Genomic DNA, 22,120 nt, shown 5'->3' with positions numbered 1-22,120 from the left:
GCAAACAGGTAATAGTCATACTCAGAATTGTTTTCCATGGTGCTATTTGAGATGGCAAAGGCACTGTGAAGGTCCAAAGGATGGAGATAAAGAATATCCTGATTGTTCATAGCACGCATCCATGCAACTCCTCGTCGATAAGACAAGCCTAAAAGTTAAAACAATAAAAATGTACTTTAAAAAACATGTAGGCAATTCAGTTATATTCCCTCTCTGCTTTACCAAGTTGCGGTAAAAAGATATAAAGCATTTATTGACAAAATTTCACCAGCATCTGCTGGACACAGATTCCAAAAAATCTAATAATGTACTTAAAGGGATCCTATCATTCAGACGACATTTTTTCTAAGTACCACATCGGAATAGCCTTAAGACCCCAGAGTATAATAATTGGAGACCCAGGGGAGAAAAACATTTAAAAAAAACTCTGTTACTCACCTATCTCCCGTATCCTACGCTGTCGGCCTCTGAAGTAGTCCATCTTAAATTACGTCAGAGGTCACATGACCCGGGACGCAGGCCGTGGTCAGGAGACATCAGACGACTAGGCCGAAGCCTGCCCGGATCGTGGAGAGGTAAGTAACTGTTTTTTACCTCTCCCTGGGCTGCCGATCATTATACTTGGGGGTCTAAAAAGACCCCCCGAGTATAATGATAGCAGCGGTAGCGGCTGTCACCAGGCCCCTAATACTCTGCGGGTATGGCGGTAGTTACGCCAATGGTTACAGCCTGCTCCTAGTTTTCAGCAGCTGCATGATTTCGTGTAGCTGCTGATAACTGCTTTCATGTACCAGTACATCCTTTCAGAACAAGGAAGCCACTATCCAAACGTATATACCCAATGTGCAGTCCCGGAAGCGGATACATTTTATGCATAAATTATGTATTAGTTAAAATGTATTTCTACCATTACATAGCATACCTGTTTTAGACAGCAATTTAAAGAGTTCTGCAAGTGCCCTTTGTTTCTGCATCAAGATGTGTTTGGCCTCAGACTTTTGTTTCTCCTTTTCAGCAGTCTGGTCTATGGTAAGATTTTGAAGCTCTTGCACAGATTCTATAATCCCCTCTATAATGACAAATAATAAAATTACTTGTCACTGCATGTGCCAAATAAACCACAAAGTGGAAACTAAATTGTCAGACTGTCAAACATATATAAAAGTGTGCTGTAATTACTCTTGTACCTGTAAATACATTAAGATTTTCAAACAAGGTCGGTATTAAGCTCTTCTTCATGAATGAGCCGCACAAGTGTCTCATTCTTTTCGTCAGCTTTGGAAGGCGGCACTGAAGCGACGTAGCTGAATAGATATCTTCTCCGCAGCTTAACTATTAGAAAAACAGATTATGGTCAATACTTAAAATATATCATAAGATTGCATACTAACAAAACAATGGATGCATGCAGATGAGTTAATTCTACAGATGTAGCAGAACTGTCGTTTATTAGATTCATACACACAATAGATACTCTTGCAGAATAGATGAACCACTGGAAAAGTGTAATAATTGCCCAGGACAAAATAAATAAAGTTTATTTCTTTAATATATAGAATGCCTCTGAAGAATGAGAAGTGGAATGAGATTGCTTGCCATGGGCAACTACTAGTTAAAAAAAAAAAAAAAAAAAAACATCTCTGAAACATCTTAAAGTTTGTGATTCACTTTTAAAATGCTTTACAATCTACAAAAAAAAAAAAAAAAAGTACTTTTACAAAACTGTTATAAATGTAACTGCTTTCCTATTTCCTTACTGGTACACTGCTTGCTCCAGATAAGGCAGAGTTCAGTAAAGTAGTGAGTTGTTGCACAGCACTTCTTTTGACTTTTGAGTCCACTGTAGTGTCAATGAAATCCAGTTGCTCTTCACCCACTATTTCTACTAACGCTGCAGACGAGGATTCATTCAGAGCTTCTTCAAACTTCTTAATGTATTTAAAGAGTGTTCTAGAATAAAAGCAAGACATCAACATGAACTAAACAGTGTGCTGGGATCATGTAAACGCTAGTCCATTAAACAGCTGATATCTCTCAACCGCATAATGTTCCAATACAATGTCTATGAGGGCTGGTTCACACCTGCGCCTGGTCTCTGCTTTGTGGGTTTCCGTCTTCTGCCCGAGAAACTCTGACAGGAGATGGAAACCCGGCAGTCAGTGTCAGCCCGTGAGCTGGTCTCCACGGCGAAAGTTTTTTTTTTTTTCTTTTTTAACCAGACACAAAGTCCTATATGTCCGACTGTTTGTCCGGTTTAAAAAAAACAAAAAAAACCCCAAAAACAACTGTTTTGCTGCGTAGACCAGAAGACGGTCATGGGCGCACTTTGCAAACACATTCAAATACATGGGTTTGAAAACTGACTGCTGGTTTCCATCTCCTGTCCAGTTTCTCAAGCAGAAGATGGAAATCTGCACAGCGGAGACTGGGGCACAGGTGTGAACCTGCCCTGAGTAAGAGCAAAACTATATATTGCTAAAAAAAATACCGTCTTACCGATGTGTTTTTTCTACAGATTGCTTTATAGACCAAAAGCTGACATCATTCCACTTTGATATTTTCACAAAATCCTACAAGAATGAGATGGTTAATAACTTTCAAAAGTGGTCAATGTATTCCCCTTCCCCCAAAGAAAAATCAGGTTTGCGTCATTTATATGGTAATAAATTTTAGCCTAGAATGGCTTACACATGCAGAGATTGTGCTGTTTGCATAAAGTATCATCTATGCGGTGCTATTGATATTACGCAGTTGCTAGGTCCTTAACCTGTTGCACCATGATATACCGTGTCATGCTGTGCTTTTCATATATGAAAAATATTACATGAACACAACCTTGGATGTATTTTCACAAGTGCCATACAGCACCATTTATTAGCAGTGCAAACATCAGCAGCCAAGTGAATCTCTGCATTTTATCAAAAAAATTGCCACATTTCTACCCATATAATTTCTACAGTTAAAATAAATTCTTCTGTAATGTATAATTTAATAAGAACTATACTTTTGGGGATGACTAATTTGTTCTCTAGGACAACCAGTACTTTATCAAGCACTACGCTATACAAATACACATACTTTTAGTTCTTTCTCCACCGGCTTACGCAATTCATTAATTCTGGCTTCAACAGTTGGCAAAAATTGCTTATAATAATGGTAAAGATTCCAGAGTAGACTGCATAAAGAATCTGCAAAATAAAGAATAATCATGTACAAAGGACCTAGATAGAACTCTCACAGATCCCATCAAAAATAGGGTTGAACATAGTGTTTACTTAACCCTATAGAGACACAGCTCAAAAGTGACTTGAGGACCAGGCCTCTTTTTTCAAAACTGACATGTGTCACTTTAAATGGCAATAACTTTGAGACGCTTTAACTTACACAAGTGATTCTGAGATTGTTTTTTCGTAACACATTGTACTTCATGTCAGTAGTAAATTTTAGTCGATATGTTTTGTCTTTAATTATGAAAAAATAGGAAATTTGGTGAAAATTTTGAAAAAAATGCAGTTTTCAAACTTTGAAATTGCAAGCCTTTCAAATAGAAATCCATACTACCCAAATTTTTTCATAAATATAATTAACCATATCTCTGATTTATGTAGCAATCAAATTTTAAGCACCCTTTCATTTTTTTCAGATATTATAAGGCTTACAAGTCAAGCAGTAATTTTCCACATTTTCAAGAAAATTTCCAAAACACATTTTTCAAGGGACCAGTTCAGTTCTGAAGGGTACTTGAAAGGCCTCTCTAATAAAAAACCCCATAAGTCACCCCATTCTAAAAACTGCACTCCTGAAAGAATCCAAAACAGCAGTTAGAAAGTTTCTTAACCCTTTCAGCATTTCACAGCAATTACAACAAAATGGAGGTCAAATTTACATTTTTCAATTTCTGTCACTAATATATTTATTTAGCCCTAGAATTTACACATTTACTAAGGGTTAAAGGAGAAACTGCACCCCACATTTTGTTACACAATTTCTCCCGAACATGATAATACCCCATATGTGCCTAATGTATGGGCACACGGTTGCTCTCAGAGCGGATGGAGCGCTAATTGGATTTTGTAGGCCAGATTTTGCTACAATACTTTTCAGGCACCATGTCCCGTTTGCAGAGCCCCCAATGTGCCGAAACAGTGGAAACCCCCAAAATGTGACCCCATTTTGGAAACTAGACCCCTCAAGGAATTTATCAAGGGGTATAGTGAGCCCTTGGACCCTACAGGTGTTTCACAGATTTTTTTACCGTTGAGATGTGAAAATGAAAAATTACTTTTTTTATAATAAAATGTCACTGTAGCCCAAATTTTTCATCTTCACAAGGGGTTAAAGGAAAAACTGCACCCCACATTTTGTTACACAATTTCTCCCGAATATGATAATACCCCATATGTGCTGGTACCCTAATGTACGGGCACACGGTCGCTCTCAGAGCGGATGGAGCGCTAATTGGATTTTGTAGGCCAGATTTTGCTACAATACTTTTCAGGCACCATGTCCCGTTTGCAAAGCCCCCAAGGTGCCAAAACAGTGGAAACCCCCAAAATGTGACCCCATTTTGGAAACTATACCCCTCAAGGAATTTACCAAGGGGTATAGTGAGCCCTTTGACCCTACAGGAGTGTAACAGAATTGGCCCAATAAAAGGAAAAGTGACATTTTTTGTTATAAAATGTTGCTTTAACCCCAAATTTTGCATTTCCACAAGGGGATAAAAGAGAAAATGCACCCCACAAATTGTTACGCATTTTGTCCCAACTACAGAAATGCCCAAAATGTGAATGTAAAGTGATGTATGGGCACGCTGTGAGGTCCAGAGCTGAAGGATCGCTATTGGGATTTTGGAGGGCAAATTTAGCTGAAATCTGTTTCAGGCACCATGTTGCATTTGGAGAGCCCCTGAAGTGCTAGAACAGTGGAAACCCCCTCAAAATGACCCCATTTTGAAAACTAGACCCCTCAAGGAATTTATCAAGGGGTTTAGTGAGCACTTGGACCCTACAGGTGTTTCACAGATTTTTTTACCATTGAGATGTGAAAATGAAAAATTACTTTTTTTCCAATAAATTGTCCATTTAGCGCCATATTTTAAATTTTTGCAAGTAGTTAGAGAATTAAAAGCCCCCCACAGTTTGTTACACAATTTCTCCTGAACATGGCAATACCCCATATGTGGCCATAATCTGCTGTATGGGTACATGGCGGGGCTCAGAATGGAAAGAGCGCTATTTGGCTTTTGAGGGCAGTTTTCTGGTGCCATGTCGCATTTGCTGAGCCCCTAAAGTACCAATATAATGGAAACCCCTCAAAAGTGACCCCATTTTAGAAACTACACCCGTCAAGGAATGAATCAAGGGGTATTATCATTTTGAGCCTAAAAATGCTTCCCAAAAATTAATGTACAAAATGAAAATTTAAATTTTTCAAGAAATATGCCACTTTGGTGTCCACTACATTGCACCCACTTTGTGTTGTCAGATACCTGCACTCCGAAAACTATTAAGTGGGCGATCCCGAGGGTCTAAAAATTATATATGTGGGTGTAAACTGCTGCTTGGGCACACAGCAGGGCTCAGAAGGGAAGGAGCACTACGCTTTTTGGGGTACAGATTTAGAGGGACTTTCTGGGCGCCATGTTTTTGCAGAGCCCTGGAGGTGCCAGTGAACTGGAATTCCCCAAGAAGTGACCCCATTTTGTAAGGGCAATTTTAGGGTCTCTGCAAAAGTGTCATGGCATCCAAAAAAACCAAACCGTCTAAGTCTGTGCTCCAAAAACCAAATAACCCTTCTTTCCTTCTGTATCCGGCTGTGCCCCAATATCAGTTTATACCCACATATCACATTACATATGTTATCCCGGTTACACCAGTGTCATACATGTGGTATTAACTGCAGTTTGGGCGCACAGCAGGGCACAGAAGGGAAGGAGCGCGATGCGGCTTTTGGAGTACAGATTCAGATGTTTGGTATCTGGACGCCATGTCATGTTTGTAGAGCCTGTAAGGTACCAGAAAAGTGGATTCCCCAAAGGAGTGACCCCAGTTTGAAAACTGCACCCCTCAAAAAATTTATCAGGGGGTGTAGTGAGTATTAGTATCCCGGACGTGACTGCACAGCGGATGGCGAAGAGGGAATATATAAGCGGTGCGGAGGACATTGGGAACACCACATTCCCTACTATGTCCCAGTAGCTCCTATAATTGGGGGAGTCACTCTGGGGGTCACTTCTGGTGTCTTTTCGCTCATAAGCTGTAAACATGGGGTGTCCCCTGATATCCGCTCGCACCGCTTATATATTCCCTTCCTGACGCAGCCAGTTGTGTTCTAATAATTTGGCGATTTTTGCAGGCTTTTGTTCTTGCATTACTAGATGCTATATTTTCTTTATTTTTCTGGTGACGCTGCCATATAAGGGCTTGTTGTTTGCGGGATGAGATGTATTTTGTAATGACACCATTTTTGGGTGCCTACAACTTACTGAATACATTTTATTAACTCTTTTTTTGCTGGATTAAAAAAAAAAAAAAAAAAAAAAATCAATTCCGGTATTGCGTTTTACCTTTTAAATTTTTCGCCATGCAGCGTACAGTATAAGTAACATATTATCTTTATTCTGTGGGTCGGTACGGTTACGGCGATACCTCATTTATATTATTTTTTTATGCAATACTAATTCTGCAGAATAAAAACACATTTGGGGACATAAATCAATGTTTTTTGCATCGCCATCTTCTGAGAGGCGTAACATTTTTATTTTTTGGTTGACAGTGTTGGTTGGGGGCTTATTTTTTGCGGGACAATGTGTGCTTTTTATTGGTACTGTTGTGAGGTGCATTTGACTTTTTGATCACTTTTTATAGCACATTCTGTAAGGTGAGATAGCAAAAAAATCACTACTTCCAGCGGGTTTTTTCCGTTTTTTTTTCCCGTCATTTACCGTGTACATTAAATATTGTTTCAGTTTTATTGTACAGATTGTTACGGATGCGGCGATACCAAATATGTATTGTTTTTATTAATTTTTAGGTTTTTTTTTTTATATAATTCGTTTTCTATAGAAAAAAAGGGTTTTTGGGGCTTTATAACTTTATTAATTGTTTGCAAACACTATTTTTTTTTTCCACTTTTTTTTTTTTTTTTAACTTTTTCATGTGTCCCTATGGGACACTTAGATCAGTGATGATTGCATCACTGATTCTCTAGTATAGAGTGAGACACAGGCTGCAGTGACAGCCTGCACGTTATCACTCTAGAAACAGGAAGTGAGTCGTACGGACGGGACAGACTCACTACAGAAGATCCCGGCCACGATAAAAAGGTAAGTGGGACTCAGGGCTGGCTGGGGTCACTAAACAGACCCCTGGCCACATAGTGGGGGTACCAGCACCCCCCGATCTCGCAGCGGAGGGTGCCGGGGACCCCCACAAGATCGGGCAACCTGTTGTTTGCCGTGATCATGTTTGATCACGGCAATCAACGGGTTAAAACCCAAAATCGGCACTCATGTCCGATGGAGGGTGATGGAGCAGGGTGTTAGTTGTCAGATACAACTAACACCCGCTCCAAGAACGCCCGCACTGCGCTGCGGGGATTGTTTACATCCATGAGGTACTATTACCACATCGGTCGTGAAGCACTAGACATCCATGTGGTAATAGTACCACATGGGTCGGGAAGGGGTTAAGCACCAGACATCCATGAGGTAATAGTACCTCATAGGTCGCCAAGGGGTTAACCATTGAAAACAACAAACACCTTTGCAAAACACAACAGACCCAACTGATGAAAACAGAGCCTTAAATTCTCTACTTTGCTCAACTACTTATCGGATTATTCAATCATTTAATAGGGTTGTCCAGTATTAGATAATCAGGGCTGCTTTATTCCAAAAACAGCACCAGGAGCAGTGATGTCTTTGAAAGAAAGCAGCCACGTTTTTCTAATCCCAACAACCTCTTCAAAGGGAGTCTCTCACATGGAAGACTGCCCAAATGTAGTATAATTTGTCTTCTGTATGCTGAAAAGTCAAGAAGGTGGTCCCATCAGTGACAGCCTCGTTCTATATTACTGTCCATACAGAGGTAGCTGTCAATCACTTCTCGATCCACCTCCTTGACTTATCAAAATTGAAAGAGCCGATATAGCAATTGAAGAAACAGTAAGCTATAATGACTTTCCTCCCTCAAAATTATATATTATTCTGCCCAGCTCCCCCTGCATTTATAACATTCTGTCTGCAGACTGAACAACACTTTTTAGACGACAGGTTCCCAAAAAACTTCAACTCTGCTTTCAGTGATCATATTGAAATAACACAACTGTGAGCATAATTTTAGGATTATGCTGTGTTGAGGATTACATTATACTTTAAACCTATGGTTAAATATTAATTTATTTTACTAGATTATTATTCGCTAACAGAGTATTTTAGTATTTATTCGCGACACAAGCTCTTGGAGTTAAAAATCACACTTTTGAAAGGGACAAAAAAAAGTGTTTTTTTTTTTTTTTTTTTTTTACAGAGTCAAATTTCCCTTATAGCCAAGTGTGCCAATGTGGAGGTAGACATTGCAAATGTCGATTGAGGGCAGGAATTCACTGGGCTCCACAGACGCCAGCACTGATCATGGGGACTCCATGTGGAGCCCACAGACAAAGAAAAATTGGTTGAGCCCCTTCATGTCAAAAATGGAGCAAAGAGAGAAGCTCTCCTTGGGGATGTTGAAGTTTGAGTAAAACTTTTGAAATGCTCTGAAGCGGGGACAGGGACAATGATGCCTTGGTGAAAGAGAACGGATTGAAGGAAAGTTGAGAAAATCTTCCGAGAGGAAGTCAAGAAAATTCAAATGCGTAGCTGGTCAACAACACCTCTTGGGTGCCTTGACTATGTGCGATTAACAAAGGATTTTCGGTCTCAATGTGGGGCCCTTTGTCAGAAAGCTTGGTATGCGTCCTAGGTCATGGGTCTACCAACAGGTAATGACCCCAAACATACTTCATAGCTGAGCCAGAAATAGAAGGAAACAAAGCACTGGAAAATTCTGAAGTGGCCAGCAATGAGTGTGGATCTAAATCCTATTGAACACCTGTGGAGAGATCTTTAAACTACCGTTGGGTAAGACACCCTTCAAATATGAGACACCTAGAGCAGTTTGCAAAAGAAGAGAGGTCCAAAATTCCAGTTGACAGATATAAGAAGCTTGCTGATATTTATAGGAAGTGATTGATTTCAGATATTTTTTCCAAAGGGAGTGCAATCAAATATTATGTTGAGGGTGCCAGTAACTTTGTCTGGCTCAATTTGAGTGAAATTATATCATTTTTGGCTTTTTTCCTCTGTTTTTGCAATACATACAAAGGAAGTAAACATATATAACAAAACATGAACAAATGCAATCATTTCCTGGGAGAAATACTTAATTTTCTGGAAAAGTTTCATGGGTGCCAACATTTCTAGCCATGACTACATACATATATACCGTATTTTTCGGACTATAAGACGCACTTTTTTTCCCCCAAATTTGGGGGGAAAAGAAGGGTGCGTCTTATAGTCTGAATGTGGCGCCTGGCACCCGCTGTACTAGAGAGGCGGAAACCGGAAAGGGATAGACGCCGGGGCCTGAGACATCGCTGCCCTGCCCTGCATGAAGCCAGCAGCGGGAGGAGTGATGCTATTCTGCTCCTCCGTCCCCCCGCCGCTGGCTTCATTCAGGGCAGGGCAGCGATGTCTCAGGCCCCGGCATCTATCCCTCCCCGGCATCCGCCTCTCTAGTACAGCGGATGCCGGGTCAGTATCAGCGGCCCCTTCTCCCCCGGGGCCGGTCCCCACCGGCCCCGTACCTGTAGAGTTGCAGGCCGGCTCCTGCGCGGCGATATCGCAGGAGCCGACCTGTTCGGGTGAGAGGCGGGAGCCTAATGAGGCTCCCAGGCCTGTCACTGCTGTATTAGTATTGCGGCTGGTCTCTATGACCAGCCGTAATACTAATAGACAGAATGTCCCATAGACGGCAATACAGTTGTATTGCCGTCTATGGGACTTGCAATCAAGTGACCGCAGGTTCAAGCCCCCGGGGGGGAATAAAATAGTAAAAAAAAAAAAAGCTTTAAAAATATAAATAAAAGTTCTAAATCACCTCCTGTCCCTAGAAAAAAAAAAAAAAAAATGCTTTAAAAATATAAATAAAAGTTCTAAATCACCTCCTGTCCCTGGAAAAAAAAAAAAAAAAATTATATATATATATATATATATATATAATAAACCACCAGGTTTTTTTTCAATAAAAGGTGATCTAAGCAATAGATATTCCCCAAAATGGTATAACTAAAAAGTACAGCTGGCCCCACAAAAAAAAAACACTCTATGCATCCCCGTACAGCTGCAGGGTCACCTGTCAATGTGGCCTTGCAGCTGATGCAAAACTACAACTCCCATATATTAAATATTTTACATTTTTTGCTTCAAAATTTTATATATATATATATATATATATATATATATATATATATATATATATATATATATATAGCTATACTCATAGTTTGTCACATCACCAGCAAAAAAAAAAAACGGAAAATTAAGTGAACATAGAGTTGTATTTAACACAAAACATAACCAATAAAGATTACCTCACAAAAAACAAGCATGGTAAAGGATTTACGGAAAAAAAAAATTTCGAGAAAGAAAAAACCCTGATTTATTTTGTTATAACTGTTAAAACAGTGGCATACCTTTTCTGGATGCTTGTGGAACAAGGAGTACGTGACAGTGGAAAGTCAGTATCATGCGGAGACGAGAGGGGAATTCTCCCAAGGTGGATCCTTCAATAAATGCTTGCAATGTCTTTGTAACTGCCTGCAATGACTCCTGATCGTTCTCTGTATATATAAAACAATTTGCAAACAAATGTTAAACTGTTTTTTTTTTTTGTTTCTTTTTACCAAGCAAGTGCATCACTGACAAAACATTTATATGTTACCTTTCTCCTGTGTTGTCTGCAGGTAATCTTCTATCAACTGATAAATGGAAAACCAGTGCCTATGGGATTTTTCTGTATGCCTCTTCAAAGCATTGTCAAGGCTCAAAGACCAGCAACTGAACAAAAGAAATTAACTCATTCAGTATACGAGTTATGATTTAAAGCAGCAGAAACAAGAAATCAACTAATATTTTAAGAGGTTTCCTGGGACATGAAATTAAAGGAGTTCTCCAGGGACCGTTTTAAATAACTTAAGTGCATGCTATTTACCTGCATGTGCTACAATGCTTTGTGGTTAATCTTCCCTCTACTTGCAATTTTTTGGCATTTTCCATGTCCCTATTGTGATGGCTGCACTGCCACTGCACTTCCTGCTACGGAGGAGGAGTTTTTTTTTTTTGTTTCCTGGCAAGTCCCAGCATTCTCCATTTACCCAAACTCCTTTACTGTATCCACCCAATTCCCCTCTACCATTTTCTGTAGCCCAGCACTTCATTTTTACCAGCCCACATCATTTCATTCTACAGGCTAAACAGTAAACAACTAATGGACTGCATTCTCGTCAATGAGGTCCAACAGTCACTGTTGGAGTCAATGGTTTTAGCAGTCCATGAGTCCGTTCTGGTCCTCCAATGGATCAAAACAACGGACACCTGGGAGCAAGTGTGAGCGAGCGCAACAAAGTTTTTATCTAAAGTTCCTCCTTTCTGCCCTTTTTTTTTTTTTTTTTTTTTTAATAAATCATCCATTATATGGGTTCTCCAGATTTTCAAAAATGATGGCCTATCTACAGGAAAGGACATCAATTTTTAACAGGGATCAAAGTGCTGATGTACATCAGTTATCTTATCTACGATGGTTGAAGCTGCATTACTCAGAGTATATTCACAGTTTTGCAGGTGGATTTTCAGGCGGAATCAAACACAAAAATTTGCCTCAAAGGACGCCCAACTACACCATTCATTAAATATTGAGTAAGAAGCAGATGTTTTCTTCTAGCTGATTTTTCTATCGCAGTGTAAGCCAGAAATCAGCAGATGACAAAGTTCTGAAAGTTAAATTTTTTTGTCCAGCAACTTCAGGAAAATAAAATTGAGAACTGAGTGAACCCATCATAGTCAATAGGATCCCTCAGAATCTGTTGCTGCGGTGGACCAGAAGAATGTAAGAATGTAACTGAATTTTAACCCAAAACACAATATAATATGCTCAGCACACCTGCAGCTCTATAACTTTCTGATTACAAATAAGACCACATGCACAATGTGACAAGTTGCTTTACTGATTATTGGATCAGAAATGGTTGGGCAGACTAGAGACGCCTTGGTTCTGAACATTTGCAAAGGTTGTAGTTCTAACATTTGACAAGAGTTTCACTAAACCCAAAGGAATCTGACAAAAAACCTACTTCAGTTCAAATTTCCGCCACTGGATAATAAGTTGCGTAATTTCATCAAGGTTCTTTCGTAGCGACAAATTACGGCTAGCATTTTCTTCCCAGTCCTAATAGAAAGTAGACAAATAAAAATTTATATAATTTCTGATAATAGTAAAATGCAATGAATTACACATTTTAACTTTTTACCTTCTGTTTCAGAAAAAAAACAAAAACTAAGAATAGATTTAAAAAAAAAAAAAAACTTACCGGTAACACTTTCCAGTTCTTTGATTTACTAGGCATGGATCCACTGGCTGTTATGCTAAATAGACACTCTACTGTGAATTGAGCGCTCTAAATGACGCCTCATCATCTATTCTGGCCCAACTAATTAGAATCTCAGGCACCAAAACTAACTGAATTGAATGCTCGAGAATAGACCTCAATGAGTCGGGTCAAGACTCTCTCATGATTTACAGCCTTGCTGCCTATGGCAATATTCAATGAGAAGCTCAAACAAGATAGCAGCTCTCAATTATATATAGAAAATCTGTCTTTTAATAAAGAAATTAAAAAAAATGCTGATACATATCTGGATAACCTGAAATCCTCCTTTGATCAGAACGTTTAGTAAATCTGCACCTGCATTTGGATCTAAACCCCTACATCACTTTCGTGGCATGAAAGTCTCATCCCTCAGGTTTGCAGGTAGCATTTTCACACTGCTCTTGCTACTTTCCAGAAATGGTGTAAGGAAAGTTGTAAGCAGGGCCATCAGCCCGACCAGTTTTATCACTTATGCATATTTCCTGGTGTAAACGCATATATTCTAAATGTATACTAGCGACAAGCTGGCATAGATTTCAGTAAACTGTACATCATCATAAATCTCAGCTACACAAAGTGCTGGTCTTGATCAATCTACCTCGTTATGCTAATACTACTGCTAGATAAAAGGCGTATATGTACCATTTTTCTAAATCAGCTTGGCATCTACATAAAAATATGTAAAAATGCTATATATATGGGGGAAAAATTACCTGAATGGGCAATGTATTTAGAATGGTATCATGTAATAAACATTACACCCCCATCCCTCACTTTAGCATAATCTGCTTACAAACTATTTTCAATGTAAAATGATGAAAGTTGTGCAAGTAGGATAAGAAATCAAACATGCCTAAGGGCTCATTCACATCTGTGCCCAGGACTCCGTTCTGCAGGTTTCCGTTTCCTGCACAAAACAGGGGCAGGAGACGGAAACCTGCCAGCATGTTTCAATCCCATTCATTTGAATGGCCTTGAAAAGTCTCCGGCCGTGTGCGCGGGTGAGCGTTTTATGCACTCCGTGGCGAAACCGGGTTTTTTTTTTTTTTTTAACTGGATACAGAGTCGGACATGTAGTACCCTGTGTCCGGTTTAAAAAAACTGGTTTTGCTGCGTAGAGCATAAAATGCTCACCGGCGCACACGGCCGGACTCGGCATGACAGGTTTCCGTCTTCTGCATGCAGAAGACGGAAACCTGAAAATGGAGTTCAGGCGCTGGTGTGAACCCAACGTAAGTGTGTAAAAACAAACAAAAATTTGCAAAAGTACTTACCTGAGATTTTGCTAAAAGAATTTCCAGACCGTTTAAAAACTTGGAAAGAGGACTGGAGATTGGAAATCCCTGAATTCTATCAATTATAACCACAAGCTGTAAAAAGAAAGATAAAATGTTACGTATAAGTAATGTATAAATTAATAAAATGATGGGATATTGTTTGCTACAGTAAAGTGACATTCCAATATTGATAATGTATTTTTTTTTTCCTAAGCTAAAACCAGGTATGACAAAATAGTAGTAGCTGTCCATTATAGGTTCTCACTCTGTGAGCCATATCTGGTTCTGGCTTCAAAACTGCATCCTTAACCGCTGTCACATAGTCTGGAACAATGGACAGCAGCATGTAAATTACACCAACTTTCATTACGTTCATTTGAGTTCAACCCCTTTAAGGATCAATCTGAGCTTGCCAAGATGTTTTCCTCACCTGAACCAAAGCTGGGTGATCTGGCCAATCTCCCATCAACTTGTTCACCTCTTCACTGAAGCGAATAAGCACAAGCTGGCACTGCCTAACCTGCTGAATGTTTGGATGCTGATAAAAGTCATAAGGGCCTTCATGCTGCATTATAAGGTCTGAGGTACCATTGCCCAATATTGTGTTCTGCAGGAGAGTGCTAGCCAACAAATGGCTGCTGGAAAGATGATCATTTAAGTCAGCCCCTAGAGGTAAAATGAAAATATATAAGTAGTCAAATGAAAGTCAAGAGACTAAATGCAGTTAAGTGGAAAATAGAGGCTACAAACTAATAAAAAAACATACAAGGAAAAATGACTTCTATTCTGGAATAAGTTAAAGAGAACTGTTCACCACTGTGTGTACAGAATAGGCTGCTGCTGACTCATCTCCCTGCCCTCTCACACACAGCAGACAGTGCTCACTGAGACTTCTGGCTGCACGCTAGAGGCTAATTAGCATATGAATAAAAAAGGGCTCATTCAAAAACTGCTGAGGGGATTAAAATACAAAAGGTATGTGTGGAATAGCCATTCTAAAGGCTATGCAAGTATGTGTTTAGTTAAAAATTACTTCTCCCAATGATAGAGCCCCTTTAAGCTTAAATGTTAATGATTTAAAAAAACAAACAAAAAAACCCAGCAAAATATTCATACCTATAAGAGGGTAAAGGGATTCTACCAGAGCAGCAGTGGTCTGGTAACAAGACAGGAACAGATTGAGGTAATTTTTGGCGAAATTCTGTGCTGGCTTCTGACGATACCAAAGTGACCTGGCGACATTCAGACAGAGCTGCTGATGAACGAGCATCACAGTATGCGCTGAAGTTTGAGACACTAGTGTAGACTGTTCACCCTCCTTGCTATCACTGCCTTGTGTCTCCATATGATCATCCAGACTGAGTTGTTCTGTGATGTCGGCAAAATCCTATAAACATGAAAATGACAAACAATTACAAACATCTGTTTTTGGACACTTTTGAGTACAAATCTGCAGCTAGAAACGATCCCTAAAATTATAGCATATGATATTAAACTGTATACTAATTACAAAAAAAAAAATGCATGAACTTTGTAAAACACATATTTCTCTTTAGAAAAGCATAAAAAGAGGATCCATGGGAGTTTAAAACTTAATTGCACCTATTTGATTCAGTACTGAATGAACACAAAACTTTCTAATTCAGCCTCCAAGATCTTATTTATATGGGTATGACAGAGTTCAGTGCCTCTCAAGAGGGGAGGTAGCCCCCAGTTGTTGGGGAGGTGCAGCTGAGGAAGCAGTTTTTACAGAATTGATCATAAGTTGCCCAGGCCCCTCTTTGGCTTTAAAAAAATAAAAATGCACCAAATATTTACCACAGCTTTATATATAAATGCATATAGACTAGAGAGTACAAGGAATTTTCAAACCACCACTAATCTTTAATGGTTAAGTATAACAAAGCCCAACTCTATACAGGACCGTATAAGAATACAAATAGCCAATGTATATAAAAATTATTACATATACTTTATTTATCAAATATATAAAAAGTTCATTGTGATCAGCAGATATAGATGGAACACCAGTAAATACACAGATGAAAACCAAGCGACGGACTAAGCATTCATAAGGGGAAGACACAACTAAAGATTGTGTCATATAAATAGATTAATTTACAATACAAAAAAGATTAAAGACAATATTTGTTGTACCTCTACCCATCTAGATGTATATATAAATTATTTTATACAGGAAAAAATTGGGGGCAATCCAGTATTATACAATGCAATGCATGTGTTATCAGAATAATAATGTGTTCCTATATTAATGAGGGTAATCCAATATCATACAATGCAATGCAATGTAATGCATGTGTGGTCAGAACAATAATATGTTCCTATATACATACACACCATGAATGGTATCAAAAAATTGCAAAAACAACCAAGTGTAGTTATCAAATAGTTGTATCACGGGGTGTATAGAATACCAATAAAAAACAGTAGGAATTACCACACATACTTATAATAGCAAAAAAGGATGCAAGGATTATTAACCCCTATATTGAGTAGATCCCATTACCTGTAGACATGTTGTTTAGGCTGTGTCCGTGCTAGTACAGTGCAAGAGCCCTTTAGGCCGAACGCCCCGACGCGTTTCGCCTGATGTCAGGCTTCCTGTCAGGCATATGCCTCCTGAGGAAGCCTGACATCAGGCGAAACGCGTCTCGTAATCAAGACCATACCTGATCATAAACTGGAAATCGCATGCGGAATTCTCTTTCCTCTTCTTCCTCTTCAGTAACCCCAGAACCAATGCTTTTGCTCTTATATTTATAGAGGCTGCTTTCTTGCTGTTCCCGCTCTCTAGTGCTCTCCTCTTGTTCATCCCACTCGTTAATAATTGCCTGAAAAACAGACACACACATTCTATATGATGTCAGAAACTAAACCTATAACTAGATATTGTGGCTTTAAAATAAATAAATAAAAATTGAGAGAAATACACTGACCTGACATATGTGTCTGAATAGCTCAGAAGACTTCTGATCCATTTCTCCTTTGGAAAGAATATGAGAGCGCAGGTAGAGTAACCCATTGACAAGTAGCTGCTCTTTACTTAGGCAACAGCTTAAATCTTTTCCTTGTGAAGCTTTGTCTTTGCAGGGATATTTTTGGGCGAGTTTTTTAAGACTTTTCAGAATGTCAAGAGACCCAACTGAACACAAAGTGTCAGCATGTGAAAAGTAGGTTGGGAATGCTTCAGAAGTAGATGGAAATGCAAGAAGTGAAGCAATTAGGCTAGTTATCTTGGACGGAGAGATTAAAGCACTGTTCATTTGTACATAGAGTTCAGAGGCTATTACTCTCATTCCATGCTGCACTTGCAAAATGGCAGCTTGAAGAGGAGACACCATATCTGGAAATAGGGAATACTCCTCTGAAAGCCGCTTTCGGAACTGGTGTTGTGATCGCTGCCATGTGACCTCCTCAGACAGCAGGTTGAGTATGCCTTGCCGTGACTTTGTACCCTTGCCACTCAGGGCTTTTTGAAGACGTGTTGCAAAATCCTGGATAGAAGACATCTTGCCAATGCTGTTGAGGTAGTTGTGTACATCTTGGTATAAGGTATTGTAAGATGGACTTGTGGGGCGGTAGGCTTGCTTTTTGGAAAGATTAAATATGACTGCCTTCAGTTTCTGAATTCTGTGCAGAAAAGACCTATGAAGAAACAAGGTAATGAAAAACTGGCAAACACACACAATAGTTACAATAGAACTCAAAAATAAAGAAAGATTAGTACATGGTGGAATAACAAAGGCGCGTACCTGATCTACAAGGGACTAAACTATAAAAATAAAAAGTGCTTTTTACCGACGATTTATATTTATATGTAGAGGATGCAGCATGGGTACATGAAGTCACCTGAGTAGTCACACATCTGATGCCTAAACCTGAATTCTCAGTATCATAGTGATCTACAATGCTAGGAGTCCCTGGTTACCTGTAGCTTTACAGGATAGCTGGGGCTCCCATCACCGTAGATCTCTATGATACGGAGAGTTCTGAATCCAGCTCAGCGTTCAGCCTGGGAAACACATCCAAACCTGCTGCATGAAACCAGCCTAAAGTACACTCACTAACAACAACAAAAATAAAATAATGCCCTAAGAAGGAGGAGTTACAATCACATGAAACAGTGAAAGTAATGGAGTACATATGTGATTACAATAAGTAAAAAGTGATGCAATAGGACATTTCTTATAAATATTTACATATCTGCATGACAAGTTTTGCACCAATCCAACATTTCTCTCATAGTAGGTTTTTTTTGTCAATGAGATTCATCTCCTTATGATTAAAAATTTACCCAAAAGCAATCAGAAGTTTAGCGTTGTTACATAATGACAACACAATTTACTCTCACCTACTGCCTCCTCTGATGTTCCCTTATACTAGAGTCATCTAGTTAGTTTTGTGTTTATTGTACTTGTATGAATTTTGTGGTATTTAAGATAAGATAAGATAATAAGATAAGATAATACTTTAATAGTCCCACATTGGGGAAATTTCAGAATTTACATTGGTAATCAGGATGAATGAACACAATTACAACTTAACTGTTTATCTCGTACTATCTGCATCCATGAGCACTTTTAAATATTCATAAAGTCACACTGATCTACTACATTTCCAGCTATTTCATCCATTTCTCTTTTCTCAACTGTTAAATAATATCTGAACTTAGAGTGTGAATGGAGAAGGTCATGGAGTAGCATTTGTGTCCAGCATGTCATCCTTGACAGATGAAGGGGCTAGTGGAATGTTGGGTGGAGGTAGAAGAAGTCTTGTTACCAACAACAACACGTCGCTGTAGCCAAACTTAGGGCTATGGTCAAACAAGGAACGACCCGGAGTACATGGAAGGATCGTACCTACACTTTTCCTTATGGGGAAAGAACTTGGATGAGGGTAAAGCGTCCTCAGCCTTTATAAGCAGGCTTTGGTAACATGGGGGTAGAGCACTAACTCCACCTTCATACCAGCTCTCACTCTCTTCATTTTGACACTTGATATTTGTCATGCATATTCTATGTTCTTTTAACTTTGTTTAACTTTTGGACTGTAACCTATCTATTCGTTTGAATTAAACCTTCGTTTGCTGTTTTAACCACAAATTGGATTGGACTCCAGCTGCTTCTTGGTATCACCGAAGTACACCTCTTGTCTCATCAGTCAAGTGGTGTGGGGCGATATTTAACATCAACCCCCACAACAACTTCAAGTACCATTTTAATCTTGTTCAATAGTGTCCTAGATGCAACAAAATGCCTCAATCTAGTTTAACAGGTGTTGCCTGGAATTAACAGTATCTGGCTACCCAACTAGTTTATGGTCATTGTCTGGTATTACATCTCAGCTACTCTGAACAGAATGAATCAGAGCTGTAATACCAATCACTTTTTTTTTTTTTTTTTTTACAAAATATGCAGATAAAGCTACCTTATATTAACAGAGGATTAGTATCACTAGAGATCCATGAACTTAAAAACATCTCAGTGGTAATGCTAAGAGATGACTTGACAAATAGTTTTAGAAGAGATTTGCAGGACATCCCAGAATGAAATCTGTGATGAGCCGATACAAATCTCTGAAGGTCAGAAATGACAGGCCCACCTTATATGAGGGTGCATGTGTTTTTGTAATGCATCATCATTAAGCTCCTTTCCCGTAAGCAGACTACATGACAAACTGCGTGTCTTCCATTCAAGCTCCAATTCATGCAGCTGTAATAAAATACAATATGAATACATTTAGCCTTGTTAAAGCAACATAGAAAAGAAGTACAATACAACTGAAAAAAGGTTAATAAAAGCTATGCTATATTTCAATCTGCATAAGCCTATATCAAAAGCCATAAAATAAAGCCCCACTCCAGTGAGCTTTAATAGCAATTTTTTATGAATGATAAAAGGTGCAGATTATAGGCTGCATAAACTCTTTCTGTAATCATACATGTAGCAAAATGAGTGAGGAACAATTGCAGCAGAATCTGCTCCTCCCCCATTCAGTTTGCATCGGACTGTGTAATTAGACCAAAGCTAATAAATGGCTATCAAAGTTTTTCTTATTCGTTGTAACTTGAGGGGCCATGAGCTGGTTGTTGACTAGTTTCACATAGGAAAAGGGACTGCGAAATTAAAAGAAATACTGACTTATATACACTTTTGGCCTTCACTGGATAACCAGGGGCCTGATTGATGGAGATCCCTGGTGTACCACACACTTAAGCCTACAGGGTAATGCATGTTAAGTGTGTTAAAGGGAGCTTACCAACTACACAAACTTTTGCGCTAATGCCCCCCACATTGAGGAAAAGCTGCTTTTTCTGTTGCAGATTTTGCTGTTGTTTTTGAGCAAAAGTCAAAAGTAGCTTGAAGTATAAGGGAGAAGTAAAAACGCCAAAGTCTGCAACTAAAAAAAAAAAAATAGCAGTTTTTGCAGAATGTGGGACCTCAGCTTTAAAGGGGCTCTACCAGCAAAATCGTGCTGATAGAGCCCCACATATGCGTGAATAGCCTTTAAAAAGGCTATTCAGGCACCGTAAATGTTATATTAAATCCCGGTCCTGTTTTTAAATAAAAGCATTAAAACATATATGCAAAACTTACCTATCATGCACCATGGGCAGGGATAAACGATGCAACGTCAGCTTCAGGCACGCCTGCCTCTTCTGTCTTCTTGGAGCAACACCCTCTGGTTCCATGTCTTCCTGGTTTCTTCTCTTCAAATCCTGCGCCTGCGTAGTAGCCCTTCTCTCCGAAGCGCTACTGCGCAGGCTCACTCGCCATTTTACTTAATGGCAGTTCGCGAGTGAGCCTGCGCAGTAGCGCTTCGGAGGGAAGCGCTACTACGCAGGCGCAGGATTTGAAGAGAAGAAGTCGGAAGAAGACACGGAACCAGAGGGCGCCACCACAAGAAGACGGAAGAGGCTGACGTCACATCGTGCATCCCCGTCCATAGTGCACATTCAGTAAGTTTTGCATATATGTTTTAATGCTTTTATTTAAAAACGGGACCGGGATTTAATGTAACATTTACAGTGCCTGAATAGCCATTTTAAAGGCTATTCACGCATATGTGGGGCTCTGTTAGCATAATTTTGCTGATAGAGCCCCTTTAAACAACTTAAGTTGTTGTAGGTGCAGTTAGTGACATAGTAGACCTTAGCCTTAATCTGTATGCAATTAAGCTGTTCGGTGCACCCAGGGTGTGGCCATGTCTGCAGAAGCTCCTGTTCTCACTTGTGGTAATTGCCCATTAGGAACTGTCAATCTTTAGGTTATGGGGTGGTGTTAGGTGGCAACCAAAGGTGAAAAGGGTGCAACCTTGTCCTGACTCCAGCAAACAGTTCATTTTAACATGGATTAAAAGCTGCTTTTCTTAGCAATAATACTGCACTTTGACATAAGAAATGGAAAGATCAATATGGCACCAACCACTCCTACAACAGCATGTAAGTGGTTCAAGAGAATTTGGTAGTGGTAGACTCCCTATAAGCCAAGTATTATTTTTAGCCTTATTTACCTCTTCTTCTGCATATTGCAATTTGTATTTTCTTTTTACTGCTGGGTCAAAAGTAGTCTGAGGCAGCCAAAGGTGAATCTGAAGTAATCCTAAATTAATCCACAGAGAACCCCGATGGGCTGCTTCGGAGGCCTGAACGGCATCATCAACATCAGCATAAAACTGCTGCAGGCATGTCAACCAGAGCTTAACAATGTTTCCAGGTAACCTTTCCTCATTAGACCAGTCTCCGAGGATGTCCTGGATATAGTGAAAGGCAGATGGGTCTTTCATTGGAAGATGGTCACAATACTGTAAAAATTCCTCTTGTAGACTTTCTGGTACAAGATCCTTCAGAGCAACAAAATAATGATATAACAAAAGTCCTTGAAGTCTGGCATCTGTGTTTCTGTAAATATATAATATAATATAATCAAAATCCTTTCAAACCATTACATTTTCACTACCAATTCAGAATAAATTTAAAAATGTGCCCCATTTGATTTTGGAAGAATTTTTTTTTTTTTTTAAACCATTAGAGCTTTATGTGGGCTTGATATTGTGGGATACTTTCCTTTAATATGACTTTTCGGTACATATAGTGTAGTGCATCAAACTTAGATATCTTTTTAGAGCAGCGG

The 22,120-nt window shown here is 39.2% G+C and overlaps 1 protein-coding gene across 1 annotated transcript in view; it reads right to left on the bottom strand.

Moving 5' to 3' along the window:
* Positions 1–22,120, bottom strand: part of MDN1 (midasin AAA ATPase 1) — a 146,965-nt gene that overhangs the window by 28,523 nt on the left and 96,322 nt on the right. Inside the window, exons 61-76 of the mRNA XM_075268181.1 lie at positions 21,501–21,888; positions 19,590–19,699; positions 16,925–17,633; positions 16,658–16,819; positions 15,084–15,354; positions 14,398–14,633; positions 13,965–14,060; positions 12,394–12,488; positions 10,986–11,101; positions 10,738–10,884; positions 3,079–3,188; positions 2,497–2,570; positions 1,758–1,950; positions 1,188–1,332; positions 923–1,069; positions 22–148 (exon numbers count right to left, since the gene is read on the bottom strand). Of these exons, the coding sequence (XP_075124282.1) occupies positions 22–148; positions 923–1,069; positions 1,188–1,332; positions 1,758–1,950; positions 2,497–2,570; positions 3,079–3,188; positions 10,738–10,884; positions 10,986–11,101; positions 12,394–12,488; positions 13,965–14,060; positions 14,398–14,633; positions 15,084–15,354; positions 16,658–16,819; positions 16,925–17,633; positions 19,590–19,699; positions 21,501–21,888 (3,126 nt within the window). The remainder of the gene's footprint in view (positions 1–21; positions 149–922; positions 1,070–1,187; positions 1,333–1,757; positions 1,951–2,496; positions 2,571–3,078; positions 3,189–10,737; positions 10,885–10,985; positions 11,102–12,393; positions 12,489–13,964; positions 14,061–14,397; positions 14,634–15,083; positions 15,355–16,657; positions 16,820–16,924; positions 17,634–19,589; positions 19,700–21,500; positions 21,889–22,120) is intronic.

This window comes from Leptodactylus fuscus, chromosome 3 (genome assembly GCF_031893055.1).
Source record: "Leptodactylus fuscus isolate aLepFus1 chromosome 3, aLepFus1.hap2, whole genome shotgun sequence".
NCBI lineage: Eukaryota > Metazoa > Chordata > Amphibia > Anura > Leptodactylidae > Leptodactylus > Leptodactylus fuscus.
The sequence above is the reverse complement of the archived record's forward strand: the minus strand, read 5'-3'. Positions and strand labels throughout refer to the sequence as shown.